The sequence below is a fragment of the Paramacrobiotus metropolitanus genome, unplaced genomic scaffold (assembly GCF_019649055.1).
Source record: "Paramacrobiotus metropolitanus isolate TYO unplaced genomic scaffold, Prichtersi_v1.0 Parri_scaffold0000012, whole genome shotgun sequence".
NCBI classification, from domain to species: Eukaryota; Metazoa; Tardigrada; class Eutardigrada; order Parachela; family Macrobiotidae; genus Paramacrobiotus; species Paramacrobiotus metropolitanus.
The window spans coordinates 247871-271590 of NW_026570232.1; the positions used below are offsets into that span (position 1 = coordinate 247871).

The 23720-nt window shown below is 40.5% G+C and overlaps 3 protein-coding genes across 4 annotated transcripts; 2 read left to right on the top strand and 1 right to left on the bottom strand.

Annotated features, from left to right (window-relative positions):
• Positions 1-53: 53 nt before the first annotated feature.
• On the top strand, positions 54-6443 carry LOC129583958 (uncharacterized). Of its 2 annotated transcripts, XR_008689834.1 has the most exons (10): positions 54-267; positions 440-817; positions 1174-1384; positions 1475-1803; positions 2021-2128; positions 2203-2348; positions 2429-2555; positions 2732-2810; positions 6154-6225; positions 6300-6443. XR_008689834.1 is itself a non-coding variant. In XM_055476019.1 (8 exons), exons 1-7 carry the CDS (start codon positions 160-162, stop codon positions 2508-2510), a joined length of 1362 nt encoding a protein of 453 aa, XP_055331994.1. In that variant the 5' UTR covers positions 54-159; the 3' UTR covers positions 2511-2555; positions 4777-4880. The 2 variants fall into 2 exon arrangements, 1 of the variants encoding a protein (XP_055331994.1); XM_055476019.1 differs by lacking the exons at positions 2732-2810; positions 6154-6225; positions 6300-6443 and adding an exon at positions 4777-4880.
• Positions 3731-19212, top strand: LOC129583956 (protein KIBRA-like). Its single transcript, XM_055476017.1, has 21 exons — positions 3731-4322; positions 11193-11302; positions 11584-11678; positions 12035-12143; positions 12220-12379; positions 12446-12707; positions 12876-13027; positions 13082-13246; positions 13335-13424; positions 13664-13907; positions 14115-14434; positions 14554-14686; positions 14981-15160; positions 15234-15431; positions 15508-15746; positions 16493-16610; positions 16962-17248; positions 17323-17533; positions 17870-18034; positions 18322-18437; positions 18557-19212. Exons 1-21 carry the CDS (start codon positions 4168-4170, stop codon positions 18909-18911), a joined length of 3864 nt encoding a protein of 1287 aa, XP_055331992.1. The 5' UTR covers positions 3731-4167; the 3' UTR covers positions 18912-19212.
• Positions 19213-20300: 1088 nt separating this feature from the next.
• LOC129583961 (ATP-dependent DNA helicase Q5-like) lies at positions 20301-23563 on the bottom strand. The gene is given in 14 exon segments (XM_055476024.1): positions 20301-20437; positions 20596-20813; positions 20881-20960; positions 21041-21139; positions 21141-21259; positions 21318-21417; positions 21617-21819; positions 21907-21987; positions 22062-22067; positions 22436-22741; positions 22867-22890; positions 22960-23030; positions 23132-23249; positions 23339-23563. Coding segments are annotated over 13 exon segments (1473 nt in total). The 5' UTR covers positions 23209-23249; positions 23339-23563; the 3' UTR covers positions 20301-20348.
• Between the last annotated feature and the right edge of the window lie 157 nt (positions 23564-23720).

Here is a 23720-nt window from a genome sequence, read left to right on the forward strand (position 1 = left end):
AGTACTGTAGTGTTATGATTTATTGATGTTATCTGAAGTTCTGAACTGATTTAGTTTCTCTCCAAATATGTAATTACAAATATTTTGTATGGAAGATCTCGAATTTGGTACTCCGACTCGGTGCGAAACTTGCAGTTTTTGATTGTTTCTGAGTGCATAATGGATGCTTCTGGCCTCTTATTCCTTATTTTAGATCCCACTTTGGTCGTGCGGGAAGAGGATGATCCACTACGGAGTATTCTGTATTACTATCCTCCGACGCCGACGGTAAGACGGTTGATCCGCATTTGTTAAGCGATTAGCATTGTTCATTGTTTTGATTACTCAACTTTCTTTACTAGTCAGAGCCAGAGATACTAGCTTGTGCTCGGTTTGATGAACTAACTGCACATGTGTAACATTTTTAATTATTCTGGAAATCGTCTTCTGTACCTCGTAGACACCGGTGGATGCGCAGTGCGCGTGGAGCAGTCAGCTGATTGGTGTGTTTACGTTTTGGAAACAGTCGTTGAAATCCCAGTTGCGTTACGTGCGCATTGATGGTTATACGCTGGCATTCGAGGAATACAGTAGTCGTTTCCTCTTTATTTTGGGTTGGAAAATGGATGACGCAATGGCGCAGTCGGTTATCGTGACTGCGCTGGAAGAACACCTTCGATTTTTGGTTCGGGCATTCTGTTTTTACGTTGAGATGCCTCGTTCACTTGCCGAAAACGAAGTGAACGTTTACAGTATCGTTCTGGAAAGCATTTTAAAAATCTGTAGTCTCCGCTGCAGCGATCTTTCTCTGTTCCGGGATTTTTCCGCAGTGTTTAAGGTAAGCACTATGCAGTTCAAATACTCGTATAAGTTAGTCCATTATTGGCTCTCGTAATACGGATAATAGTTAGTGACTGTTGACTCTGATAAAATATTAAATTGGCACAGTAGTTTTGATGCAACATTTTAAGTTGTAGTTATAACTGGCCGCATGATACCTCATGGCTAACTAGGTTTTCGTCTGATTTTTTGAAAGGATGTAGCAGATTATCTGATATTACTTTAATGTATTATAATATAATAGCATATCAGATTATGGCTAGTATACGTGGAGACATAGCATTTTGTGTTAATGCCGGTTTCTCCGTCGTTGCTTTCGGTGCTGCTGGAAAGGTACATTTTTTTCTGTTGTAGGAAGCTTCACATATTAAAATGACGGGCCAATTGTGCCTCAACAAATGCCACTCCGGACAAGGCCTGCACTCGGCAAAAATTCTGGCAGCGCTTTTAATTTACCGAGCGGATGTAATTGCTAAAGAAATCCCAGAGTTTTTGCCTGGATATAATTTGCTTATGTTGGTGGGAGCATTAATGGATGATTCAGCCTCTCGCCTCCCTGGTTCAGGTTATTTTGAAAATGTTATTTGTTAATCTGTATCAGCTTGATTTCAGAAAGTGTTTGCCTGTTTTTTAGAAGTGCATTTTCTTTTCTCAGATCTTAGCGTGGATGCAAATGGGATTTATCTGCAGTGTAGTGTATTTTCCGTCAACATGCCTGTTGAACAGTATGAAATGTTCGTCCTGGATTATAATCTACGTAGAGCGGTGAGATCCATTAAAAGCCACCAAAATGCCAAAACGGAAGCTCCTTTAAATCATGCGAACAAGTACGATGTTCAACGGGAATTGCGAGATTTAGGAGGAAAATATGGAGGTGACCGAATCCGATTGTCCTTACTCGTGCTCAGGCTGTACGACACGAAACTGGTGTTGCTGGTCGAAGACGCTGAAAATCATAGCCACAATGCATTTGTGACCTACGTGGTAAGATTTCTTTGACCTTTTCTTAGCTTTTGAAATTTGTAAATCACCGTGTGCTCTTGTTGTGCAGTATGCCAAGCGCGTTCTCTAATATAATTTTCATGGTCAGTTGTCCACTTTAATATAATGGATTTATTTTTATTTGTTGATCATTGAGCAATAAGGATAGCAGACGTTGGTTTTCCGCATTGATTTACGGTACTTCGTTTTCTACGCATAGCTGCAGAAAACGTTGCCTTTTCTGGAAATCCTAAATGCCGCTGCAGTTGACTATCTCTTTTCCCAGTCCGAAAGGGTTACGAGAGATATGCGCGCGAAAAACTTGCAGGTTAGCCGTTCTGGTGAGAAAAGCAAATCGAGTTAATGTTCACAAGGTTTTTATTAAAATTTATTTTGGTATAGGACCGAAAAGTATTTACCTTTGATCTGAGCTACCGGCATTTTCTCAGTCTTCCTGACGACGAAGAAGAACTGCTGACTGTATTCGAAGGTTTGATGCGGTTCTTTCAGGAAACTGGGACTGAAGGACGACATCGTTTAAGCTTCACGTAAAATTTGATGGATTATTCGTTTAATTTTCGCAAATTTTCATGAACTGTGCAAGAAAACCAAATTTTGTCGTTTGTAGGAACCACGACTTATACTGTACGGTACATGGAAGCGAAGGCGAGAAATTTGTTCAGTTTGAGTTGGATCGAACACGACGTTAGGATCACACACAGGAGAGTTATGAGAAATCCCGAAGTGCTTTTGAGGTAAATTTTTTATCAGTGAATGAATTTTCCTGCGTAAATTTGCTGATAAAATTTTCGTACGTAAATTTTGTCCTGCATAAGTTGCATATAGACGTGCAACTGGAATAGCATTTCTCTGTATGAATCAGGTTAAAGATTGTTTTAAATTCCGCGATGCATTAGCTACCTCTTTATAGTTTGGCACAAGCCGCCGGCGTTAGCGATGATATGTGGAATTTTATGCTGCCGGTTTCTGGACTAAAATGTTGCCAGTATGTAAGTCACTGTGTTCGGAAAATATGACACATTTTAAGTTTATATCTAAGGAATGTTTGGCACAAATGTTGATTGTCATTAAACATTCGAATCAGAGATATCGTTTCGATATGAATGTGTATTTATTGAAAGAAGTGATTTGCAGATAGGCAGTTGTTTATCACTTAATGGAATTAAATGAAGTTGAAGTGTGAGTTATGTTCCCCGTGGGCCGAAGGCTTTGCTAGAATCATTCTAGGCTTTGCTCGAATCATTCTTTGCTAGAATCATTCATCATTGTACTCAATACTAAAATTTATTTTTGATTTTAGCGAATTATGACTTTTACTTTTGTATAAGTACTACTAAATTCTGGTGAAAAGTAAGGAAGGACAGCATCTTTGGCGTACACGGTACAACAGTGAAAGTTGGTGCGGTTTCCAACGGATTTGACTACAACATGCTTGCTCAGGACACTTGAGACGTTTTCATCACTTCATATTGGTTTTTTGGGAATGTTCAATGATGTATATGCAGTTGGAGAAGATAGCATAAAATCATCCAAAATAATAACTTACGAAAAACGGAAATACATTAACTTTATTTGAATATGCTATTTGTTTCATATAGATCTGCAATTATTGTAGATACGAGGATACAAATACAGATGATACAGATACGAAATAATTGCTCTGTGAAACAAAACAAATGCACTAACCAGACGCTGTTGTTGGTGGCTTGCTGCGTTCTTTTGCGCTTTTTACATTACAAAGAGCCTGTACGGATTAATTACGGATGTGCGTAGTAATTATCGGTAGCGGTGGAATAACATATTTCAATCCGGCATGCGAATTTTTTTGCCAGCAGTCGAATTTGGAAAAGTTAAAACGTGCTGATTTGGTTAGGTCGAACTGAAGACAGAGTGACCAACGAAACAGGTATTTGGTCGTGGGCGGGGCTACGATTAGTGTGCTGCTGACACTGAGCAGTCCGTGTCTGTGTGTGATTTGTGAAACGTCGGTGTGTAGCGAGGAAAGGCATGTATTTACTGAAATAATCACTTGCACGTTGAATTCCATACTGGTAATAAAAGCACATTTCAAAGATGCTAGTTGTTGAAGAACGGTAGTGATGCGACATCGAGATCCAGAATTATATATCAAATGTCGACCATATTTATCTCTCTTTAATCATACTGTCCATCATTCTCACGATCTCAGTGTAACCCGTATGGCATATGGTTATACGAATAATCATGCTGATGCGGATTACGATTATATGGCTTTAACATGGGGGGTTCTCTGTGCACAATCGCTGGATTAAAATTGGAATTTTATGATTGAGAAGAATGCCTGGCGTTTGAACTGATCCATGTGCAATGTCCAGCCAGCAGTTGGACAAATGTCCCGGCGAGCAGGAGCACAGGCAGGACACAATGCCAGCCGGCTGGAGTGTCGGGAGGGATGTCGATGGGAAGCCGTTCTATATCGATCATGTTAATAAGATCACTACTTGGATTGATCCCAGAGAACGGTTAGAGATTGTAGCGTGACTGAGCGATTGTAATTTCTTAAAAAGATATTTTCTTTTAAATTGGACTGTTTTAGTAGTTGTTATACCTTTTACTGGAATTTGTGTTGTTTGTAAGTGCTTGCATAGCTATAATTGGCCTTGGAGCAATGGATACGAGTGCGCACTCCAAGTTTTGATCAGCATAACTAATATTTATAACTAACCATAAGACATCTACAAGAGAGCGATGGCAGCAGCATAATAGGCTACTTTTTAATTATCAGACTGAAATTGAAAAGCTTATTTGTTTTCTTTCAGATGTCGGTTAATCTATGTGTTTGTAATAATAAGCGTTCATATAATTATCGTAAAGACATGATTATAAGATCTTTTATGGAATTTCGTACATTTCGTTTTTGACCGGTATTACGGTATCTTATTTTTTTAATTGCTTTGAGGTCGTTTTTAATTGCAGCAGTCAACATGCGCCATTATGTCTGGTATATTTGGCGCTGGTTTACTTTACAAATTTTGTTTCCGTGATGTGGATTGTAAAAGCATGAGAAATCTTATCTGCTCGTATGTGGCATAATGTATGTGTTAAACACAAGGAAGATAAGAGTCTTTGGCTGAGGAATGCAGTGTTGAGCGAATAATTAGAAAGGAATGCGCTGTCGTCGTCAAGTTTGGGCATCTTTTCAGCCATGTTGCACTCATACGCAACGGAACTGCAGCTCACATTCTTGATTCTACGGCTATGACTTTATTTTTCAAGAGCCTGTTTGTAGCGAGGTGTGCAACACGGCACTGGCCAGAAGAATGCCAGGGTGATAGCGGTTATCAGGGGAATTTTTTTCGGAAGAAATGCGGCTTTGTGCCGATTGTCATATTGAGGGCGTCGGTACGGCATAGACTGCGTAGAGTGCTCGCATTACATATGTGCACATTGTCCTGCGGAAGTGCGTATTAATATGCGGCAGACGGAATCCGTTTATGTCATATTTGTTTAAAAAATTGTCTATGCTAATCGCGCTGTTGCATCACGAGCTGTTTTATTGCTTTGGTCATAGATCCATTGTTGTAAACTCAGTTAATTTGTTGCTGCTGTACGAGTACTGGTAATGTCTTTGCCGTGATCATATAATCTGGAATTGAAAAACAATTTTGGGGTCATGCAGTTTACCGCTCATGCAACAGTTTAAAAAACCTGCTTCGGTTTTATGTATACAAAGTAGTATTATCATGGTTAAATGATCATTTCGAGATTTTAAGCGTTGACTATCTTCAAGCGTTTGCGATTTTAAGTATGTTTGGTCTTTTGCTTGATCTCTCGATTTTTTAAGAAGATACTGATTTTCCAAGTGTTTTTGCTGTGATTAGCAATCTGTAAGCAAATTGTAAAATCTTTGGTTCATGTTGTATTACTACCTGTTTGAGCTATGACTTTGTCGCGGTCGGCATTTTTTAAACATTTTTGAAGCATATTTGGATGACGGTACTTCTGTTTACACGCCCAGATTTTTATTTTTGTTTAGGCTAAAGCGCAGCAAACAAAATGAACTGAAACAATAATGTTGCGGTTACTTTGGTACCGTTTAATTAAATTTTTATTTCTGTACAAAATTGTATAGTTGTACTGAATGCTTTGAATTCATGTGGGATTTTGTCTGAAGGAGGTAAAATATTTGCGCGAATTGTTTACCAGCGCGTTTCTTGCACAAGTACCTGCATACCCGCATTCTTGTCTCACAAGAATGTAGCAAGAAAACTGTTTTTGCAACCCTACTCTTTCTGTACTATCCGGTACGTTCGCTTTAGAAATTATAATTGCATTTCATCGATATGTTTGTAGCTTGACCACTAATGTCAACAAATGCCGCACGTTAAGGAGCGATTTTATTTCGCCTGCAACGGATGCCAGATGGTACATACTAGTACTTCGCTATAGAAATCATAATATGAAAAATTGTGGGAGGTGATAATAATAAGCCGATTTAGTGTAAACGGTGAACAAATCGTCAGCGACAAGAAATTACACCGCTTCTGATGTGGTATGCTGACCAAAGAACGAAGACGACAGACAGATGATAACTGTTTGCAGCTACATTACTTCGAGGGAAAGGAATGCGAGACCGGCGAATATTCAAGAGAGTAGAATCACTGTAGGTACGAAAAATAGTGAGCATTCCTCTTCGCTACTGTTTGAGAGTTATGTGACGATCTCTTGTGCATGCTGCTGATGCGGAATTAGCCTCTGGCTATTTGCATAGGCGCGCTTCGTACGTCGTACAATTGAGGATTTCGTACGCAGCGCCGCAGTGTGGCTACTGACTGGTTATGCGAGAAATATTGCGAAACGATTGGAATGTATGCTTTTATTGTTCTATAATTAGCGCTTCTGATTGTAAACGGAACTTCTGTAGAGTCATGAAACTCCGAGCATTCTTATCGCATGCTTGTGATATTGTTTTCCCTTCCTGAAAAGTATTCCGATTAATTTCGCAATTATTGTTTTGGAGAAAATCGGAACATAGCTACAAAAGTTTTTCATTGTTACACTGTTACATAGGTAGTTATTTTTTTGGAGCATAATTACAAAAATCCGATTGAAATATTGCAAACAGGATTGTAAAATTAATTGTTATTGATGGGAAACTGAGACGTTCAGTATATGGAGAAATATAAAATATTGCAGTAATGGACTTTGACCTGATCTGTACTTGGACCAGACTATTTGATTAACCTACCTGATATAGTAATTCGATTACTGCATCCTGAGTGCATAGCAGCAGTAATATCAGTTCTTTCTGTTGCCGAAGAATTGAAAAAATTTTCGTGGTCTGATTGATCGGGTACTGTCATTAAAAATTTTATTACTCGTATCATTGAACACTCATGATTTTTTGGCAATGCCATTAATGTTGTCTGGTTAATCTTAATATTTTAGTGGTCGATTTTGCTCATACACGTTTCCTAAGACACTAAGGCAAAATGATGTATTTGTAGAAGTATCTCACATGCTGGGTTACGGATACCAGCTGGACTTACGGGAGTGGTTTGTTGTGAAATTTGATGTTTTAAACGAAAGCTAGCTGTTGTTATACGAAACCGACCTTCCATTTAGAATTACCTTTCTAAGTTGTGTGCGTTACGTCTGTATCATGTATGTATATTTAGGGGTAACAGAATTTTCGTCAGTTCGTTAAGGATTTCATAACTTACGGGTGATTTGGTATTAATAATGATAATAACTTGAAAATGCGTTGGTTAGTAAATATTTTGAAGTTAACGCAGGGACTTTGCAGAAACCGCATTTATTTAGTTTCTTGTTCACTCAGTGATTGTAAATACCAGACATTCCTTCCGTAATTTTTCTTTTCGTCATCGAATAATAAAAACCTGGCAGGTGCATGTTGCAACGTATTTTGACCGCATTGATGATGGTATGGAAATTTTATGGTGGTAGAATATGCGAATCCATCACATTTTAGTGTTTGCTGTAAACTTAACCCGTGATATGATTTTGCAACGTCGTCCACGTCGGTTTGGTATGTTGGACGACTACATATTTTATAGCCTTGAACAGCCTGACTATGGTACAGTAATAGTACGTTCAGCTTAATTATTTTCGACAAATATTTACACATCAATAATTTAGACAGGCCGTTGTGTCAGTGAACAGAACGCTTTTTCCTCGCAGCATTCATACATTGTTCAGAGGACCACCGTAAAGCGGCGCATCGTAAAATGCGATAAACTTTCTTGTAATGAGACGGAGTATTTTCGATTGATCATTTTGCAAAACGCCAAACATGTTTTGTGGTATTTTCCTTGAGGTGTAAAATCTAAATTTCGGTGTCGTACACCGCAAGTGAAAAGAAGTTTGCACAATATGTACTTGCTTTCGGTATGTTTCCTATACTTGGAGCGGCTGATGGACGTTCCCGCAGCTGTCATTAAAATTTATTTTTAATGTACTGCCTGTTATATCAATTGCGACTACCTAACATTGTACGCTACCGGCATTTGCCGCAATAGAATCTCAACACAAATTAATTAATTACCTGATTTAGCTGAACCATATTAATTTTGATTGTTACAGTAACGATAACCACAGCGGATGTTGTAGCCTTAACTGGTACGAGTAGAGTAAAACTAGGAAATGCGTCCCTTCTTTGCAGTTTTGCTTTTTGGAAAGAAGCACTTGTTGTTGCATTTGCCTGCATTATTGCATTTTATTAACTGGAGTCTTTTCTGACAATGAACACTTTGCTGTGTACTTTTTATTTTTTGCTAGTCCCGGTGCTGAGGAATGATGAGTTTTGGTAACGACTTTGGCTTTGCGTTTATAGTTATGATAGATTTTAACCCGTTCCTTGCAAGCTTGCCTGAAAATTAAACACATGGCCTGCACCACGCAGTTTTGAATGTGGTGCGCATTGCAGATGTTAGCTTAATTTTAGTAAAATGAGGAACTGTTCAATAGCGGGCTTTGTTGAGTAGTGCTACGGCTACCATAAGAAGCACATCACATACACTGTCGACCTGCCCGAAATTTTTAATTACTATTCAAGTTTTATGTATGTGAGTGGGTTGCGACAGTGAATTTAATATATTAGTATGTGCGGTACATGAAAAGGTGTGGCACCCGGGAAAGTACGTAAATAAATTGATGTATTTCTACGCTTATAAAAATGCATGGGACATCTGGGTGTGACGGTGTGGTGATTTTCTAATCAGTTTTAGTTTTTAATTACATTATACATTTTTCACCTATCGAGCGGCAACTGGCTGCTGTGGAAAACAATGGCAGTATCAATGTGGATCCACCTTGGCAGGATTAATGCGCCTGCTGAAACTTTAAAGAATCACCTTTGTGCTCTCAGTTTTTCGGTCATTTTTGCTACATCGTTGAAGGATTGCTACTCCACTTACTGCTGATTTTGCATATTTTGTTTTCTTGAGTATCAATATTTTACTGGGTATGAACTATTAGCAACATTAAGAAGTCACCTTGAATACTGTTGATACTTACCTACGGCTGCTGTGCTAGTGAATGTGCGTTTTTTCACTTTTTGCAGTGATTTATAATCTAACATTTTACTTGGTTGTAGCGAATTCCATGCATTTTTTGGAACGTAAAAGCCATTTCTAGTCGCTTATAGGTTTACAGTTCTTGATTAAGCGATTCGCTCATTTTGCTAATGAGTGTATATTATTAGCGTGAATATATAATTAATGAGATGGCCAGCGGTGGTTGACAACGAAAGAGAATACCAGTGATAAGTTTGAAAGGCTTTGAACAATTTCGTATTAATTATAATTATCTGATTATGTGCTTCTTTCAGCATAAGTAGACACTGTGTAGGCACTGAAGTTTAAATGTCTGTTTCTTGTTAATGTTTTTCAGTCCCTTGCATCTTGCATTAAGGAATGTTCGTTGTGCAAATAGTGACAGCTGCATTCGCATTGCATCGACGATGTGCTTGATTGAAAATAATGAAGGAATGGAATGTGCTTGATAGCCATAACCACCTTCAGATATGTATTTACCTTTATGGTATTGCTGTGGTTTTCGGTATAATGGGTAATTAGTCAGGCATGAAGGTATTGCGCCGGAAGAAGAAATCGTTCGTTGACTGTGCGAAATATTTGCCGCCGCATACCGATTTCGAGAAGGGTAAGACTGATTTTTTGCACTTGCAGTAGGCGTAGTAGAGTTGTTCTTAACGCATAGCCACCATGGATAAGACGCATAGCCAAAGCGCACCGACGTTTCTTTGGTTTTGCCGATGTTCTTGTTTGTGGCATTGCTGTACTCCGCGGTGTTTTGAATTTACTTAGTCTTCTGACTGCAACTTGAGAATGCCATCATTTCAACCATCCAGAAATTTTACAATAGCGAAGAAAATCGCAGAAGATTTGTGACTGCTATTCTACTAGTTTGCAGATCGTATACAATATTAAACTGCTGAAACAGTAATATTTCGTAGGTTAGCCAACACGGTAGCATCGTGTATGTAGCCTTTTATATTGCTAATACTAATAGGTGCTTCAGGTTTTATGTTGGTTAATGCTTACCGTTTTTAGTAACTTTATATTATTGTTTGTTCCTAGCGATATGCTATAGAGCGATTTCAAGATGGTTACAATCTATAATTTTGCCTATTGTGTTGCTTGCAACCGGCCTGAACGCTTATAATAATTGAAATACGACTATCGTTTTGGAATTGCTGTAAAGGGTGTGTTCGGGGGTCGCTTGAATTGTCGGAGTAAGTATGGATACGGTCTACACGGCTGACAAAATTTACCAAGATTTATGCGAGCAATTAAGTAATTATAGCGTTTAAATGATTCTTTTTCCGGTGAGCTTTCCTGCTCTAACTCCTGGCATGCAGTGTGTAGCGTCTTTTATTAAGTTTAGAGCACTGATAATTCAGCGATGTTGTACTGGAAATTATTTGGCGCATCTAATGCGCAGCCCATGGGGTTTCCTTCGCCTGTGCTAAAACCTTCAGCGTGGCAAAACGTGTTTCGGTTTGGATCTTTTATCTATCATGCGAATTTGGCGCCAAGCAGGTCATAGTTGCAGTTAGATACAAATATTCCATTAAGTATAGCGACAAGAGTGTGTTTTGAAAAACGCCTTCTTAATCTGTGGTTTGTTTAAGAGCCGTAAGAATGCAATTTATCTTTGTCATCCTGCGAGCAAGAGTGCTTTACTGAAGAGTTACACGGATGTGAGAAGAATAGTCTCACTGGGGCTGGAGGGTTACTTAATTTAAGCTAATAATTTTGATTAACGTATTGTATTTTTCATTTCAAATTGATTAGAAAATTTGTAAGTGCGAGAGTATTACTTTTCTGAATGGATTACGTTTTTATTTCCAGGCAAGTGAAACCGCAGTCGTTTTCGGAATGCACTGGCGACGAACTACCCGCTGGATGGGAAAGGGCATTTCATCCTCAACTCGGTGTTTATTACATTGACCACAATACTAGTGCGTGGGGCTTTTGTAGTGACCTTGTTTATAATTATACTGTATCATGAATATCCGTTATGTGAGGCCTTTCCTGAATCTTACCTTTCAGTTATATTAAATTTTATGAATTGTTTGGTTGAATAATTACTAATTTGCGAGTATCAGTGTTGTAGAAGGTGAATGGTACTCGTATAGTTCGTATTAAAATTGTATAGTGATTTGTGTACTTGAAATTTAGGAGTGTCGATTAATAATTAAATTTAGCAATACTGTCTCTAACGCAAGGTTTATCTTTACAGAAGCTAACCATTTCGACGATCCGCGGGCGAAATATCGGAGCATGCAAAAAGAAATGCTTCAAGACTATTTACGAACCGCCCAGAATGATTTAGAGGTTCGTCTGTAGTGTAGAAAAGTATACAAGCTTGGGCACACTTTACACGCCAAGCATTTCGCATAATATAATAAAATTAATGGTATCACTGTTGGTGAATCTTAAGGGTGATTTTCTGAGTTGATCTTTTAATACACTTTTACGTTCCAAGTTCTGATAACCTAGTAAGTGATATCTACCATAGTTATCATTCTTTTTGTTCTCTTTTCGGAATTTGTAGAAAGTAGGAACCTGTTTTTGTGAATTTTTGTTGTAAAAGATTCATATTTTTTCGACGGTGCTGATTTTACATTACTTCCACACGTGCTTCTTGTTTGCTTGCATTCACTATGCGCAATAATGATGGATCATTGCAGGCGAAACGCGAAATCTATGGCATCAAACAGCAGCGCCTGCAGATCGCGCAAGATGATTTCGTCCACCTTAACAACACCTTGCGCCATTTGGGGGGATCTAAACAAAGCCGTAAGAGCCAGTGTGCAATGAGTAATTTATAAATCTCTTAAACGCCGACTAATGAAAACAAACATTCCTTTTCCAGTCTGTTCGACAATCTCGAGTGGCGGTACACGGTACGATGTTGAATTGTTGCGCGCTGACATAATGTCGGCCAAGTCGCGCGTGGAACGGCTCAAACGTGAACTGCGTCAGATCCAGACGGAAGTGCAAATCAAAGAACGTGGTCTATCCTCTCTTGCGCAGTATGTGTATCCATAATGTGACACATGACGCACAAGTGGGCATATTTGGTACGTTATGAATTGTAGAGTGGAACAGAAATTCCAAGAGAATCCTGGCGGCACAGCGTATAGTATTGAAGAGGCACAGGCTGTTCTGTCTGAGCTGAAAAGAATACAGTATTCATTATTGTGTGGGGAGCAGCAGAAGCAAGATCTCATCGCTTCCCTGGCTCAACTGAAGGATGAGATTTTGTTGGCTCGCGATATCCAGACATCACCTGATCTGTCGTATTTGCATTTACCCCAAGAGAGAATGTCTGCAGCATCTCAGACGGACGTTACGGGCGATGTTAGTATTTCGGTTTTTTGCTCAGTTGTTCACAAATGTATAAAGTTGCATATTGATTTTTTTGAAAGAATAGATTCTTTATTATTCAGTTTTAGTTGAAGCGTTGAGATGAATTCTCTACGAACAATAACAAAATTAGAAGAAACTCATGTTTGTTTTTCTTTGCAGCTGGGAGTGAGTTCTGGGGTACGAATCGCCGAATTGGCCCGTCGCAGACTAGAGTATGATGAAACGCGAAAACAAGTTAGTGAACTGCAACACCGATTAGCCCAAATCCAAAAGCAGGCCTCCACCAGCGACATCGAAGCTGATTATGATCGGTAATAAGCGCTTTCCTTCGTTATAAATGAATTTGTCGATATGTCTTTTTATAGGGTGGTGCTGATACAAGAAAAAGAACACCTGTTGCGCGAAATGTGCAGTATTCACCCAACCGGACGTTCCACAGATGGAATTACCCGTATCCAGCAAGACATCAACATTCTGAAACGTGACCTGCGCTCGTCGTCCGATCTGGCAAACAGATCTTTAGCCATGCGGTGTGTTGCTTGTTTTGTATCGAAATCAATCTGATACACACTGAGATTGGTCAATATTTCGCTTCATTGATCATGTCTACTCCTATAGGTTCCGTCTGAGGGAAGAACGGGACAATCTCGTCTTACGGTTGCGTGATGTTATGCGTCGTCAGGCCTCACTTGAATCCGAGTTGCGGAGGTACAAAAATGCCATTGTTGATACAGTTTTTGTTTAGCTAATGCTGTTGTACCCATACTGTATCAAAACGATGAATAAATATTTCTTTTCAAAAATGCAGTTGCGCATCAGATGAAATGTAGCAAACATGCTCAATTGAGCGAGAAGAATGTTATTTTTACAGTAGAGTAATGGTCGAATTAAAAAAAGTTGAACGGGGTTTTTTTCGGAAGCATTTGGCTGAAGTTGGTGTTTTGCAGTTTGTCCACAAGTACTCTGTCTATTTCCTCGGCATCCAGTCGGGGTTCGCTTAGTGGAAGCACCGTATCCACAGGCAGTCTGGGCTCGACGGGTTCGTTGGATCTTCTGCGTCCGGCTGTTCTTCCTGCTGTCAACATGCTGGATTTGCAAAAACGGGTGGAAAGGCTGCTGAGCCAGAGTTCCAGTTTGCAGTCATTTGACGAGTTCTTCGAAGAAACGCAAAAGATGCAGCCGCAGTATCGTGTACGCACCGTATACTAACCAGTCCTTTATGAATCAAATTTTCTTGTCATACGAATTTTCTAAAATATATTTACCCAGAAAATATGGCACCATACATCCTAGCTTATGAATTTTGCTTTCCTTGTGTGTGAAGAAATCAGTCGCACAGTTCTGCAATATAATTATCATGACTTCACTGTATTTTATGTCCAGTTGTATTTGATTTAGATTGCGGGTCATCATTTGGATGCCGGTGCATCGCGTCCAGTATGTCAATCGACGCAGTGTATAGTTTGCAACGGATACGAATGGTTGCCGCATGATAGGCAGATGCTGGAGCAGAACAATAGACCAGTTCAGTTTACGAATGGGGCCCCATTAAGTACACCTACTGCTGGGTTCGCCCTACACGAACGATGCCATCTGTGTACAACAAAACCCCCGTTGCAGCCCAACGTGGACGATATGGGCTACCAGTCATATGGGCAATCCCACTGTTTCAACGTACGGGAACACACCCCTCGTTATGAAAATTATCTCCCTAGCAGGTATTGGCAGCTCATACTTTCAGTGTACCATTTTTTTAATTTTTTATGAGAGTAAAGAGTTTCCCTTTGCTTTTGGTTTTGTGAATTAGGTGAGTTTTAATTTTTTGTTACTATCGCAGTGGCAACGACCTTTACGATCCTCCCATAACAAGACCGAATGAGCCGGCATTGAGTCCGATCTGTGAAATGGGGAACTCGGAAAGTGCTCCCACACCCTTTGATAGCCAGTTCCGGAATAGATCGTCCGAATCGGTACGATTGATTGACAAAATTAACAATAATGGACAACACCGATTTCCATTTAGAAATTATGTGGTATGAACGTCTTTAGCTGCATTCCATCGTTATATTACCACTTTTTTGACGGGAAAATAAATATAATAACAGGAAAATGTTTGCAAAAATGGAAATAACAGGAAAATGGAGTTCATTATAATAGCAGGAAAATATTTGCCGATTGAATTGCAGAGAAGTGAGAGTTTATAGGCAAAAGGATGTAATAAATGCCGCAACATTAAACTGATCTTCCGTATCGTATTTCTTCAGGTAACTGGTGATAGTGGCGTGTATGAAGGAACATCAGTGTTAACGGAAATGCGCACTGAACGGATATCCACAACGCAGCTGTTGATTCGCCTGTGGTATGGGAAACGTGACGGCATCCTGAATATCGGTCTGGAAAAATTAACCAACATTTTCGCCCTGGATCCTCCATCAAACTCTCAGGTGCGCTTCATAGCTTTTTGCATGGATTTGACAAGTATGTGAACTTTGATTGAGCTTATTGTTCGATTGATAGATTGGTATTCGCGTGTCGGTGTTACCACCTGACGGCTCTAGCTGTGATGCGTTCGCCAGCAAGCAGCATCCATTAGCCGGCAATTTGGGCTTTGTTGAGGTCTTTCAGTGCCCTTTGCGGCCGAATGTGTTGCCAACGAAGACGCTAGATGTCAGTGTATGGGCAACTCAAATTCCCAGCGGTGCTGCTGAATGTTTGGTGAGTGGGCCTTTCGTGTAAATGGGATAAAGTAATGTGCGATCAAGGAAAATTAACGAATTTGTTCGCTGTGCAGGGGAATTCTCTGATCGGTCTGGCTGAATACTCGGAGATAAGCAGCTTAACCAAGTGGTTTAGCGTGGTCAAGACTGATAGACAGCCGGATAAGTTGTCGCTGAGCCGGGATTTGCAGCTGTTGAAGATCCGGGATACGGAAACATCATTCATTTCCAGTTTATTAGCCAGCTCATCGCTGTCGACAGCACGAGTGGAGTGTGATGCCGAGGATCATCTGGATGGGGGTAAAACTGACAGGTAAACGGCTGCGATAAGCTTTTTTGCTGCACGAGCAAAAAAGGCTTTCTGATTTCAAACAGAAATGCGATTGTACCGGTTTTTACAATAATAATTATGGTTAATACAAGTATTTATTTTATTTGCTTCCCATGTTGATATAAGCAGTCAAAATACTGAAAACAGATTCGAAATTTGAAATTCAGTTACTGGAATAATTACATATTTTGATTTTGAAATTGTAATCCGCACTATAGCGCTAATTTATTTTTCTGATCTAAATAGGATAGGCTTTTCAACCACAATTGTTGATAGCTCAGTAAGCAGGTGGATGATGGATCGATAATAGATGCTTAAGATTGATCTGTGGTGTTTTACTTCATCGCGGATATGCTAGAAAATGGTATAATTTAATTGAAATGGAGATTTTCTTTAATTTATCCGTTGTGCATGTGATAGTGTCAATAATTTTGCCGATCGACTTTCGCTCTGTATGTAAATGTAAACTCGGCTTGTAGGATCTGATGTGTTCAGTGTGCTTGAAGCGGAGCTCATTGTCATTCTCCAGTATTCTGAAGTGCGAGATCAATATATTTGCTTGCCGGCGCTCGTTTTTTTCGCGATCATGAACATAATAGCTCCCTAATGCATATGCAGCGCGAACAAAGTGTTATTGATTCGGTTTATGTGCTGATTGGGACCTCTTTTTTTGCTCTTATCAAACATCAGTGAGTAATAGAGTATTCTCATCTTCTCCATCCTTGCAGTGACTGTAATTCCGTGATAATTCGCGAAGAAAGCAGCGACGAATCGACGCTGGCTTGCTCCTCACAAGCCTCCACCCTAACGCGCGGCCAGCGGCCTGGAGTTTACGACGTTTTTGATGTATGTGCTTGGAAGGCTAAATACGAGTATTATCGTACATACGAGTGTGAATTCATCAATAAGTTCGGTCCAGTGAATTGATGTTGCAAAAAAAATAATTTGTGAAACAATTCGTAAATCGACGAATAAGTATGAGCACTCGACGTGCAAGCGAAATATCATGTATGTTTTATAAAGGACAGAATCGAATATTAACGCAAATGTTTCTGATATGGTTTGTCCCTTTATATGTTGTGTTTTCAAATCACGAACAGCAAGACAAGTTTCAAACAAAATAAACTGTGTCGAAAAAAGTTTTGAGTTGTTGATATGTGTGTTAAGAAGTGTGACGAAGCGTTCTCGTACGTGCAGGAGGAGCATGAAGTTTCGAGTGAGGAAGACGAGATCACTTCACAAATCCCAGCCGACTCGCATTCATCCTCTGATTTGTCCGTCTTGGGCCATCCTTCATCGAGTCTGGCGGCGGAAAGCGGTTATGGACATTCCGGTGACGCTCTAGGCGAACTGTGTGATAAAGAGACCAATACGGAATCCGGCGCGTCGGTGCTGGGCGGTTGGTCGGTGGGTGGAAAGAGCAACGGCGCTGCCTTGCGGCGATCGCATACTCTGAATATTCGAGCGGAAGCGCACCAGACGGGGTAAGGGGATGGAATATATGAATGTTTATTTTGTTTAGAATGATCTTTTAATTGGATTTTTTGTATTGGTGCAGAATATACAACTGCCGGCTGAACCGCAGTGACAGCGACAGCTGCGTGCCGTGTCAAAAGAGCGGCGACGATTCTTTTGCGAGAAATACACTGGAGCGCAGAAGTTTGCGCTGGAAGCGGCCAACGAAGAACGGTTCATCTTTATCGGCACACTCTTCAACACACCGCCCGGTGGCTGTAAAGACGGCGCTGGAATGGGAGCTTAGTTTAAAGGTGGGTCAAGTTTTTTCTATTTTTAAATTTAGCTTTATGTAAGACGGTATGCTCATAAGGCAAGAGGATGAACTTATTTCACCTGATCTGAATTGCCGGTAAACTACATTGTGCGCAAAACGTAAATTCGCGTTAACGGCGCTGTATTCCTTTTCGAAACGGCTTCATTTTTCTCCTTGTGATTGGTAAAGAGGAATTTTCGCGACGTGCCTCTTATAACGTTCAAATCTTTTAATTGTATATGTACTGCCCATCGTATAGCTTCGTATATTTTGTCTAATTGTGTTTCATCTCGTTCGATTTCGCCGATTTGTGTACGATTAGTTTTAATTGTAGGCGTCGCAGATTAAACTGCAGAATCTAAACGAAGAAGTCAGCCGTCTGCGTAACCTTGCGGAGAAACTTATTCAAGTAAAGAACAGTTCGGAAAACGAGCTACCAGATTGGTTTGCTGATCTCGAAAAAGACCTGGATACCGCATGTCCTCAAAAATTTGAAACGGTAAGAATATTTTTGAAAAGTGCGACGTAATAGTTGCTTTCTTTGAGCTATTTTTATATGCATAACACGGCCGCAGCTTTTGTTCAGGTATTATATGTACTTCGATTTAGAAATTATTAACTTGTAAGTGTATGCATGAGAAATTCATCATGAACTTGATTTTCCTTAGTTTGCAACTTCGAAGAATTGAATGAATTAGAATTTGATGTTTCGCCACATTCATTGACACCGAATCGCTCAAGAAGTCTGCATTAATGTGCAGTAGCTGAACATGCATCTTTTTACAGAGCGGCCCCGGCACACCTCGCACCTCAAAAGTTAACCGTATGCTACGGAAAACCTTGAAAGAAATTCAAAAGTTTCAACGTACTCGCGGACATTCGGAAGATTTAACAGATTTCAGGTAATTGCTATTATATGGACGCTGGTTTTTAAAGTTGTATTAAATTTCCATATCTGATACATTAACAGCGTAAATGACATCATGAGAACCGATCGATATAGGTAACATGATTTTTATAGAAAAACCATGGCTTCCTTCTTGGACACCGGTCATCGTGTGCCATTATCGGATGCTTTATATCATCCCCATGATGCTCCACCATCAGAGGGGCAGCAAACGTCCGTAGCGGAGAAAGTCATTCCGCATCCGAAGCACAGGCCGAACATCTTGATACCGAACATCGGTCACTGTCCGCCAGCGCACAGTCGGTCACAGTGGCTTCGCCCGAAGCCTCCGCGAACGCAGTGGACACCGTGGCGCCGGCTGACACGCCCTTGCGGCCCGAATTCCCTCATCATTTCCCCAACAAAGTTCGCGTCTTTGCTCCGCAGAAATTCTTTACCAAAGATCGGCAAGGCGTGGAAGTGTAGTTAATTTAAACGCTGTATTCTGTTTGTATGAGTTCTCTGGTGTGTTGTATTTTATTTTTGGGGTGCCGTGTTTGCCGTGAAGTGAGGCGTATATTGCTTGAGTTTCTATTTTGGTGAGAAATTTTTATTTAAAATGGTTTTTGTTTGACAAAATCTCTTTTTTGTGTCACTGCACAAGAATCGTTCGAAGTCTCAGATTTTGTTACTTTGAAAAGATATTTCTGATTTTGTTTGTTAATATACACTGCACTGGAAGAAATCAAACAAAGATTCGTCAGTAACAGACAACAGTGTCTCTAGTGCGCAAAATTTACTTTGGCTGCAGAAATTAATCGAACATAACAATCTAGATAATATTACTGACTGCCATGCAATCACATCAAAACTGAAAAGACTTACACAAGACTGAAAGCAATGATCGCGTTTACTCAATGATGATTGCTTTGCTGGAGGAAGATCCATCCGGTTTAGTATCGTTATCCTCTCCAATAGGCACAAAATGAACCGGTTTGTACTCGCCATCTTTAGTAACTGTCGCCCATGTCTTCAGCTTCCCGTTTTCCATTACACGAATCAGCTGCCCAGGAGAATGCGAAGTTACGCCGGGTGAAATAGGACTTTTGTCAGCAACCTTCGTTTCACTACTCGGAGAAGGCGAAGTTTCGCGTTTTTTTACAACCAGACTATCTTTCGGAGATTTCGCGGGTAGAGGATCTTCTTGTGGTTTCGACAGAAAATCTTTCATAGAACTCTGACGCGACAACGACGACTGGGTAGAATTTTGTCGACTAAATTTCAATTCCATGGACGAAACTTGGTCCATTCAGATTTTCAATGCCAGCTTTCTCTGATTTCGGCTTTTCGGAGTCTGCAGATTTTTCTTGCGCCACTTTGCCCAATTTGTTCACTTTGGCCGCTTTATCGGGTTTCTCCAGAACAGGGCGTCCGGTTTTCATTTCCCCAACGCTCCTCGTGCCACTTAATTTCTTTTTCAGTGACTGGTTATCACAAATCGCTTCCTCAGATTTCAGCAACGCACTAGCTGTCTGGAATCCTGAAAACGGCATACTGCTGGTACGGGCAATGGGCCCAGAAGTAGGCGGTTCTCCTGCTTCATCAGTGCCTCCGATATCCTGCTCCAATTTCTCATTTTCCCTCAAGGCTTTTCGGTAGCGGTCAACAGTCAGCTTGTACGTCTGAGGCAGCTTGGAAGCCCGATAGGCTTCGTATTCCAGATGCACGGCGCGTCGTTGCGCATTAAATGGGTTGTCACTGGTCTGGATGGTTTCGAAAAGAATATTAACGGCCTTATGCCGGGCGTCCACATGCAGTCCTTTAATACGACTAGCCGCCGGATCCTGCAATAGCGAAGTCGTGGCCAAGAACTTCTTCACGTTTGATGGGACAACGGCTGAATCGGAAGCCACACGGCGGCGCTTAGCTAATTCGCCGCGAATGAAATCAGTGCTGCCGGTTGGACGGGCTTCGTGGTCTTCAACATCGTCTCCCCTCCATGATTCCAGACCATGACTGACAAATGATTGACAGTTACAAGAAACCATGTCTAATCATACAGTAAACTTCTAAATACCAACAGTTAGATAAATTAGTTTTTGTGGGCTTTAATAGAGCACTTCTATCTGAAGTCGCTGTCGTGAGATCAGTCTATGTAAGTGAAAGTGATTTACCGGTTGAGACCGGATTCTCGCCAGTCTTCGTCTCCTGCATCTTCATCATCGTCAAACGCTCTTTTGTTATAACGAAATTTCGGAGCAAAGGGATCACAAACGCCAGACAATTTTGCACGATTACTTGGCGTTGTCCGGGATTTTTACAATGATCACAGTTCTTCCTGCATTCCGGTGGGGCATCTCCAAAATATTCAGCAATCATGCCGTGACGACACCTGAAACAATTACAACACGATTGATGATAAATACATAAATGTAAGCGAGTTATTAAAAGTCACTTACTTGCTCACAGTAGCATATCTCACCATTGCTTCAAATCGTGCAATCACTGCTTTCTTATTGTAAGGCACCTTGGCTGCTTCCTGTAGATCACTTTATCTCTCCACACAAACTCCGCAGATCAAGTCCAAAAAATTACAGGCAGTAACAAGAGATAACATACCTTCTGAGAAATTTCCTGGTCCATAAAATGCTTGATGGCACCTTGATCGCTCGCGGAATAATACAATCTGGCAAACGCCGGTTTTCCGTCGCGTCCTGCCTCGACCGGATTCTTGATAGTACGCTGCCAACGATTTCACCATGCTCCTTATTGTGGCACAGACAATATCGATTTCTCCGTCCATCCATTTGTTCTGGATTTCTTCGCGGTTTTTTATACCTGCAATACATCGCTGTTTCCGCACCTGATTCCCGTGTCACTCAGACGTTGGTTTTACCTGCGTGATACGCTTCCGCTTTCAACGATGAGTTCATTCTTAAATTCTCGGCCAAACTTTCGCAGTCAATCTTTCGACGACAATAAACAATGCCAGATTTCTGAAAGAAAAGCATATCAGAAATGTTGCAGCGTAAGAGTTTTGGGCAAATCAGAATATGGAAATGCGTGTGTGCTGCTATATTGTTTTAAGACTGCAAGAATATGTTCTCGCAGTGTTAACACAATGTACAAAGCATTAAGTTATATAAATTATTAATTTACATTAATCTCTGAGAATGTTCACCGTGAGTGTCGTACCTGCCCGGCACCGCTTTTGGCGAAAACGTTGTTACAATAATCAATCAAATTTTTCACATTCTCCACTTCTCCTCCTGCGCCGTCCGCTTTATCCACAACCTCGTAGAACAGATTCTCTCGGTATACGGGAGTTTTAAAGCGAGCTACCCTTTTCATTTCTAGCCGTGTTAAAATATCCTCAACAACGACCTTGGATGCAGTGGCTGGATCCCAAAAGAATGTGCAAAAATTACGTCAACGAAGAGATAAGAACTTCTTGCACTACCAAAACGATATCGGCTAGCACTCACCGGTTAGCGCTACAACGGGAACTCCGGGACAAAATCTACGCAATTGCCCGAGCTTCAAATAATCGCCACGAAAGTCATGTCCTGTCCGAAATATGCGAGAAGATTTCATGAAAGCTAACGTCAGGTTTGTTTCGGAAAGAAATGACGGTCCTTACCCCAATCTGCAAAAACAATGGTTTGTTAATGATTTTCCTGCGCTGCTTGTTGACTGTTAGTCAACAAGCAAGTCAACAAGCAGCGAAAATATGCAAACATTTGGCATTTATAAAAGCAAACCCTACTAAAAGCGGTTCAATTTTTTGTTTCCATACGTTTAAGCAAGAATTTAGAAATGAAATGTATCAGTACAACACTATCCGCAAAATGCGCAGAATTGTCACGACAACCTGTGTCCACAAAATTTACTGGTATATTTTATACAGAGTTGACTGACTCCGGAAAATCTAGTCGCCGCAGACTGAAAAATCAAACTGTCGATACTGATAGTCCATCTGTCTCATTACACTTGCACAATGCAACAATAGTTCACCTGAAATGCAGTGAGCTTCGTCGATGACAATGGCTCGCAGAATATTCATGTTGGCTAAATGGGTGATTAATTCTCGTGTTCGATGGGTAGCGCATTGTTCGGGTGTGAGATAGAGAAATTTGTACGGACATCCTTCGCTGTTTTTCAGATCGTTCTCCACGGTAACACGCTCTTTTTCGTTCAATTTGGAATTAATAGTGGTGCAGGGGATTTTGGCATTTTTCAGCACTGTTAGCTGATCATGGATCAGCGCCAGGAGTGGACTGACCACGATGCTCAATCCTTTGCCAACTGCTCCAGGAAGCACTGTAAAAAATCAGACCATTCGTACCTAAAAAATCTCTTTCCAAAAACTACAGAAATCGCACTGGAAATTACGGCTTGGAAGCGACAATTAATATACACATTTAGCCAAAAAACAGCGAACTTACTGTAAGTCAGAGATTTTCCGGCACCTGTAACCGTAAAAAATAAACAGAAAACTGCAGTTTGACAAATTCCGAAATGGAAGCTGTATGTTTTACCCGTGGGCATGGAAATGAATACATCTTTTTTACATTTTCCCACTTCTTCCGCCGCCTGCTTTTGTAAAGGACTGAAATCAGTGTCGGTGAACGGAATGAAAAGAATATCTGAACAGCGTCCGTAATTTAACACAGCCAAGACAAGAAATCGTCTTGCTGCAATAAATTCTACCTCTTGTAGGATTTATGGCCAAAAATCTTTGCCAAACCTCGAAGAAGTTCTTGTGGAGATACAACGAGCTGGTCCATTTCTGTTTGGCTCTTACTGCGCCAAGGTTGAATCTGGTATTCTACAACCACCCCAAGCTATCAACTTAAAAAACACGCGATGATTAATAATCATTAACAAAACGAAAGCATCGGAGCACAGAATCCTTACTTTACGCTTTACAATCCCGATCGTATGGGAATAATCATCGCTAGCGTTTTTGTCTGGATGGAACCGTCACAGCACAGAAACTCAGCGTAATTCCAGGAACTGCCAATAATATTAAGATGACAGTTTTAACTTTTAAGCTCTTACAGAAAAATGAGATGATCAAAACTCCAAAGGCGATACAACTCTAACAGTCTAACTTATAAATTATATGCCATCATGCCAACATAAAACTGGATGATGCACAGAAATGGCAGCGGATTCATCGATATGCAGAGTCAAATGTAAATATGTGAATTTGACTGCCTCTTTGGAAGGTTGGCATAAGGTCACCATTTATCAGGAAGTTTCGAACTCTCGACCCTTCAACTGGCTTCCTATGAAA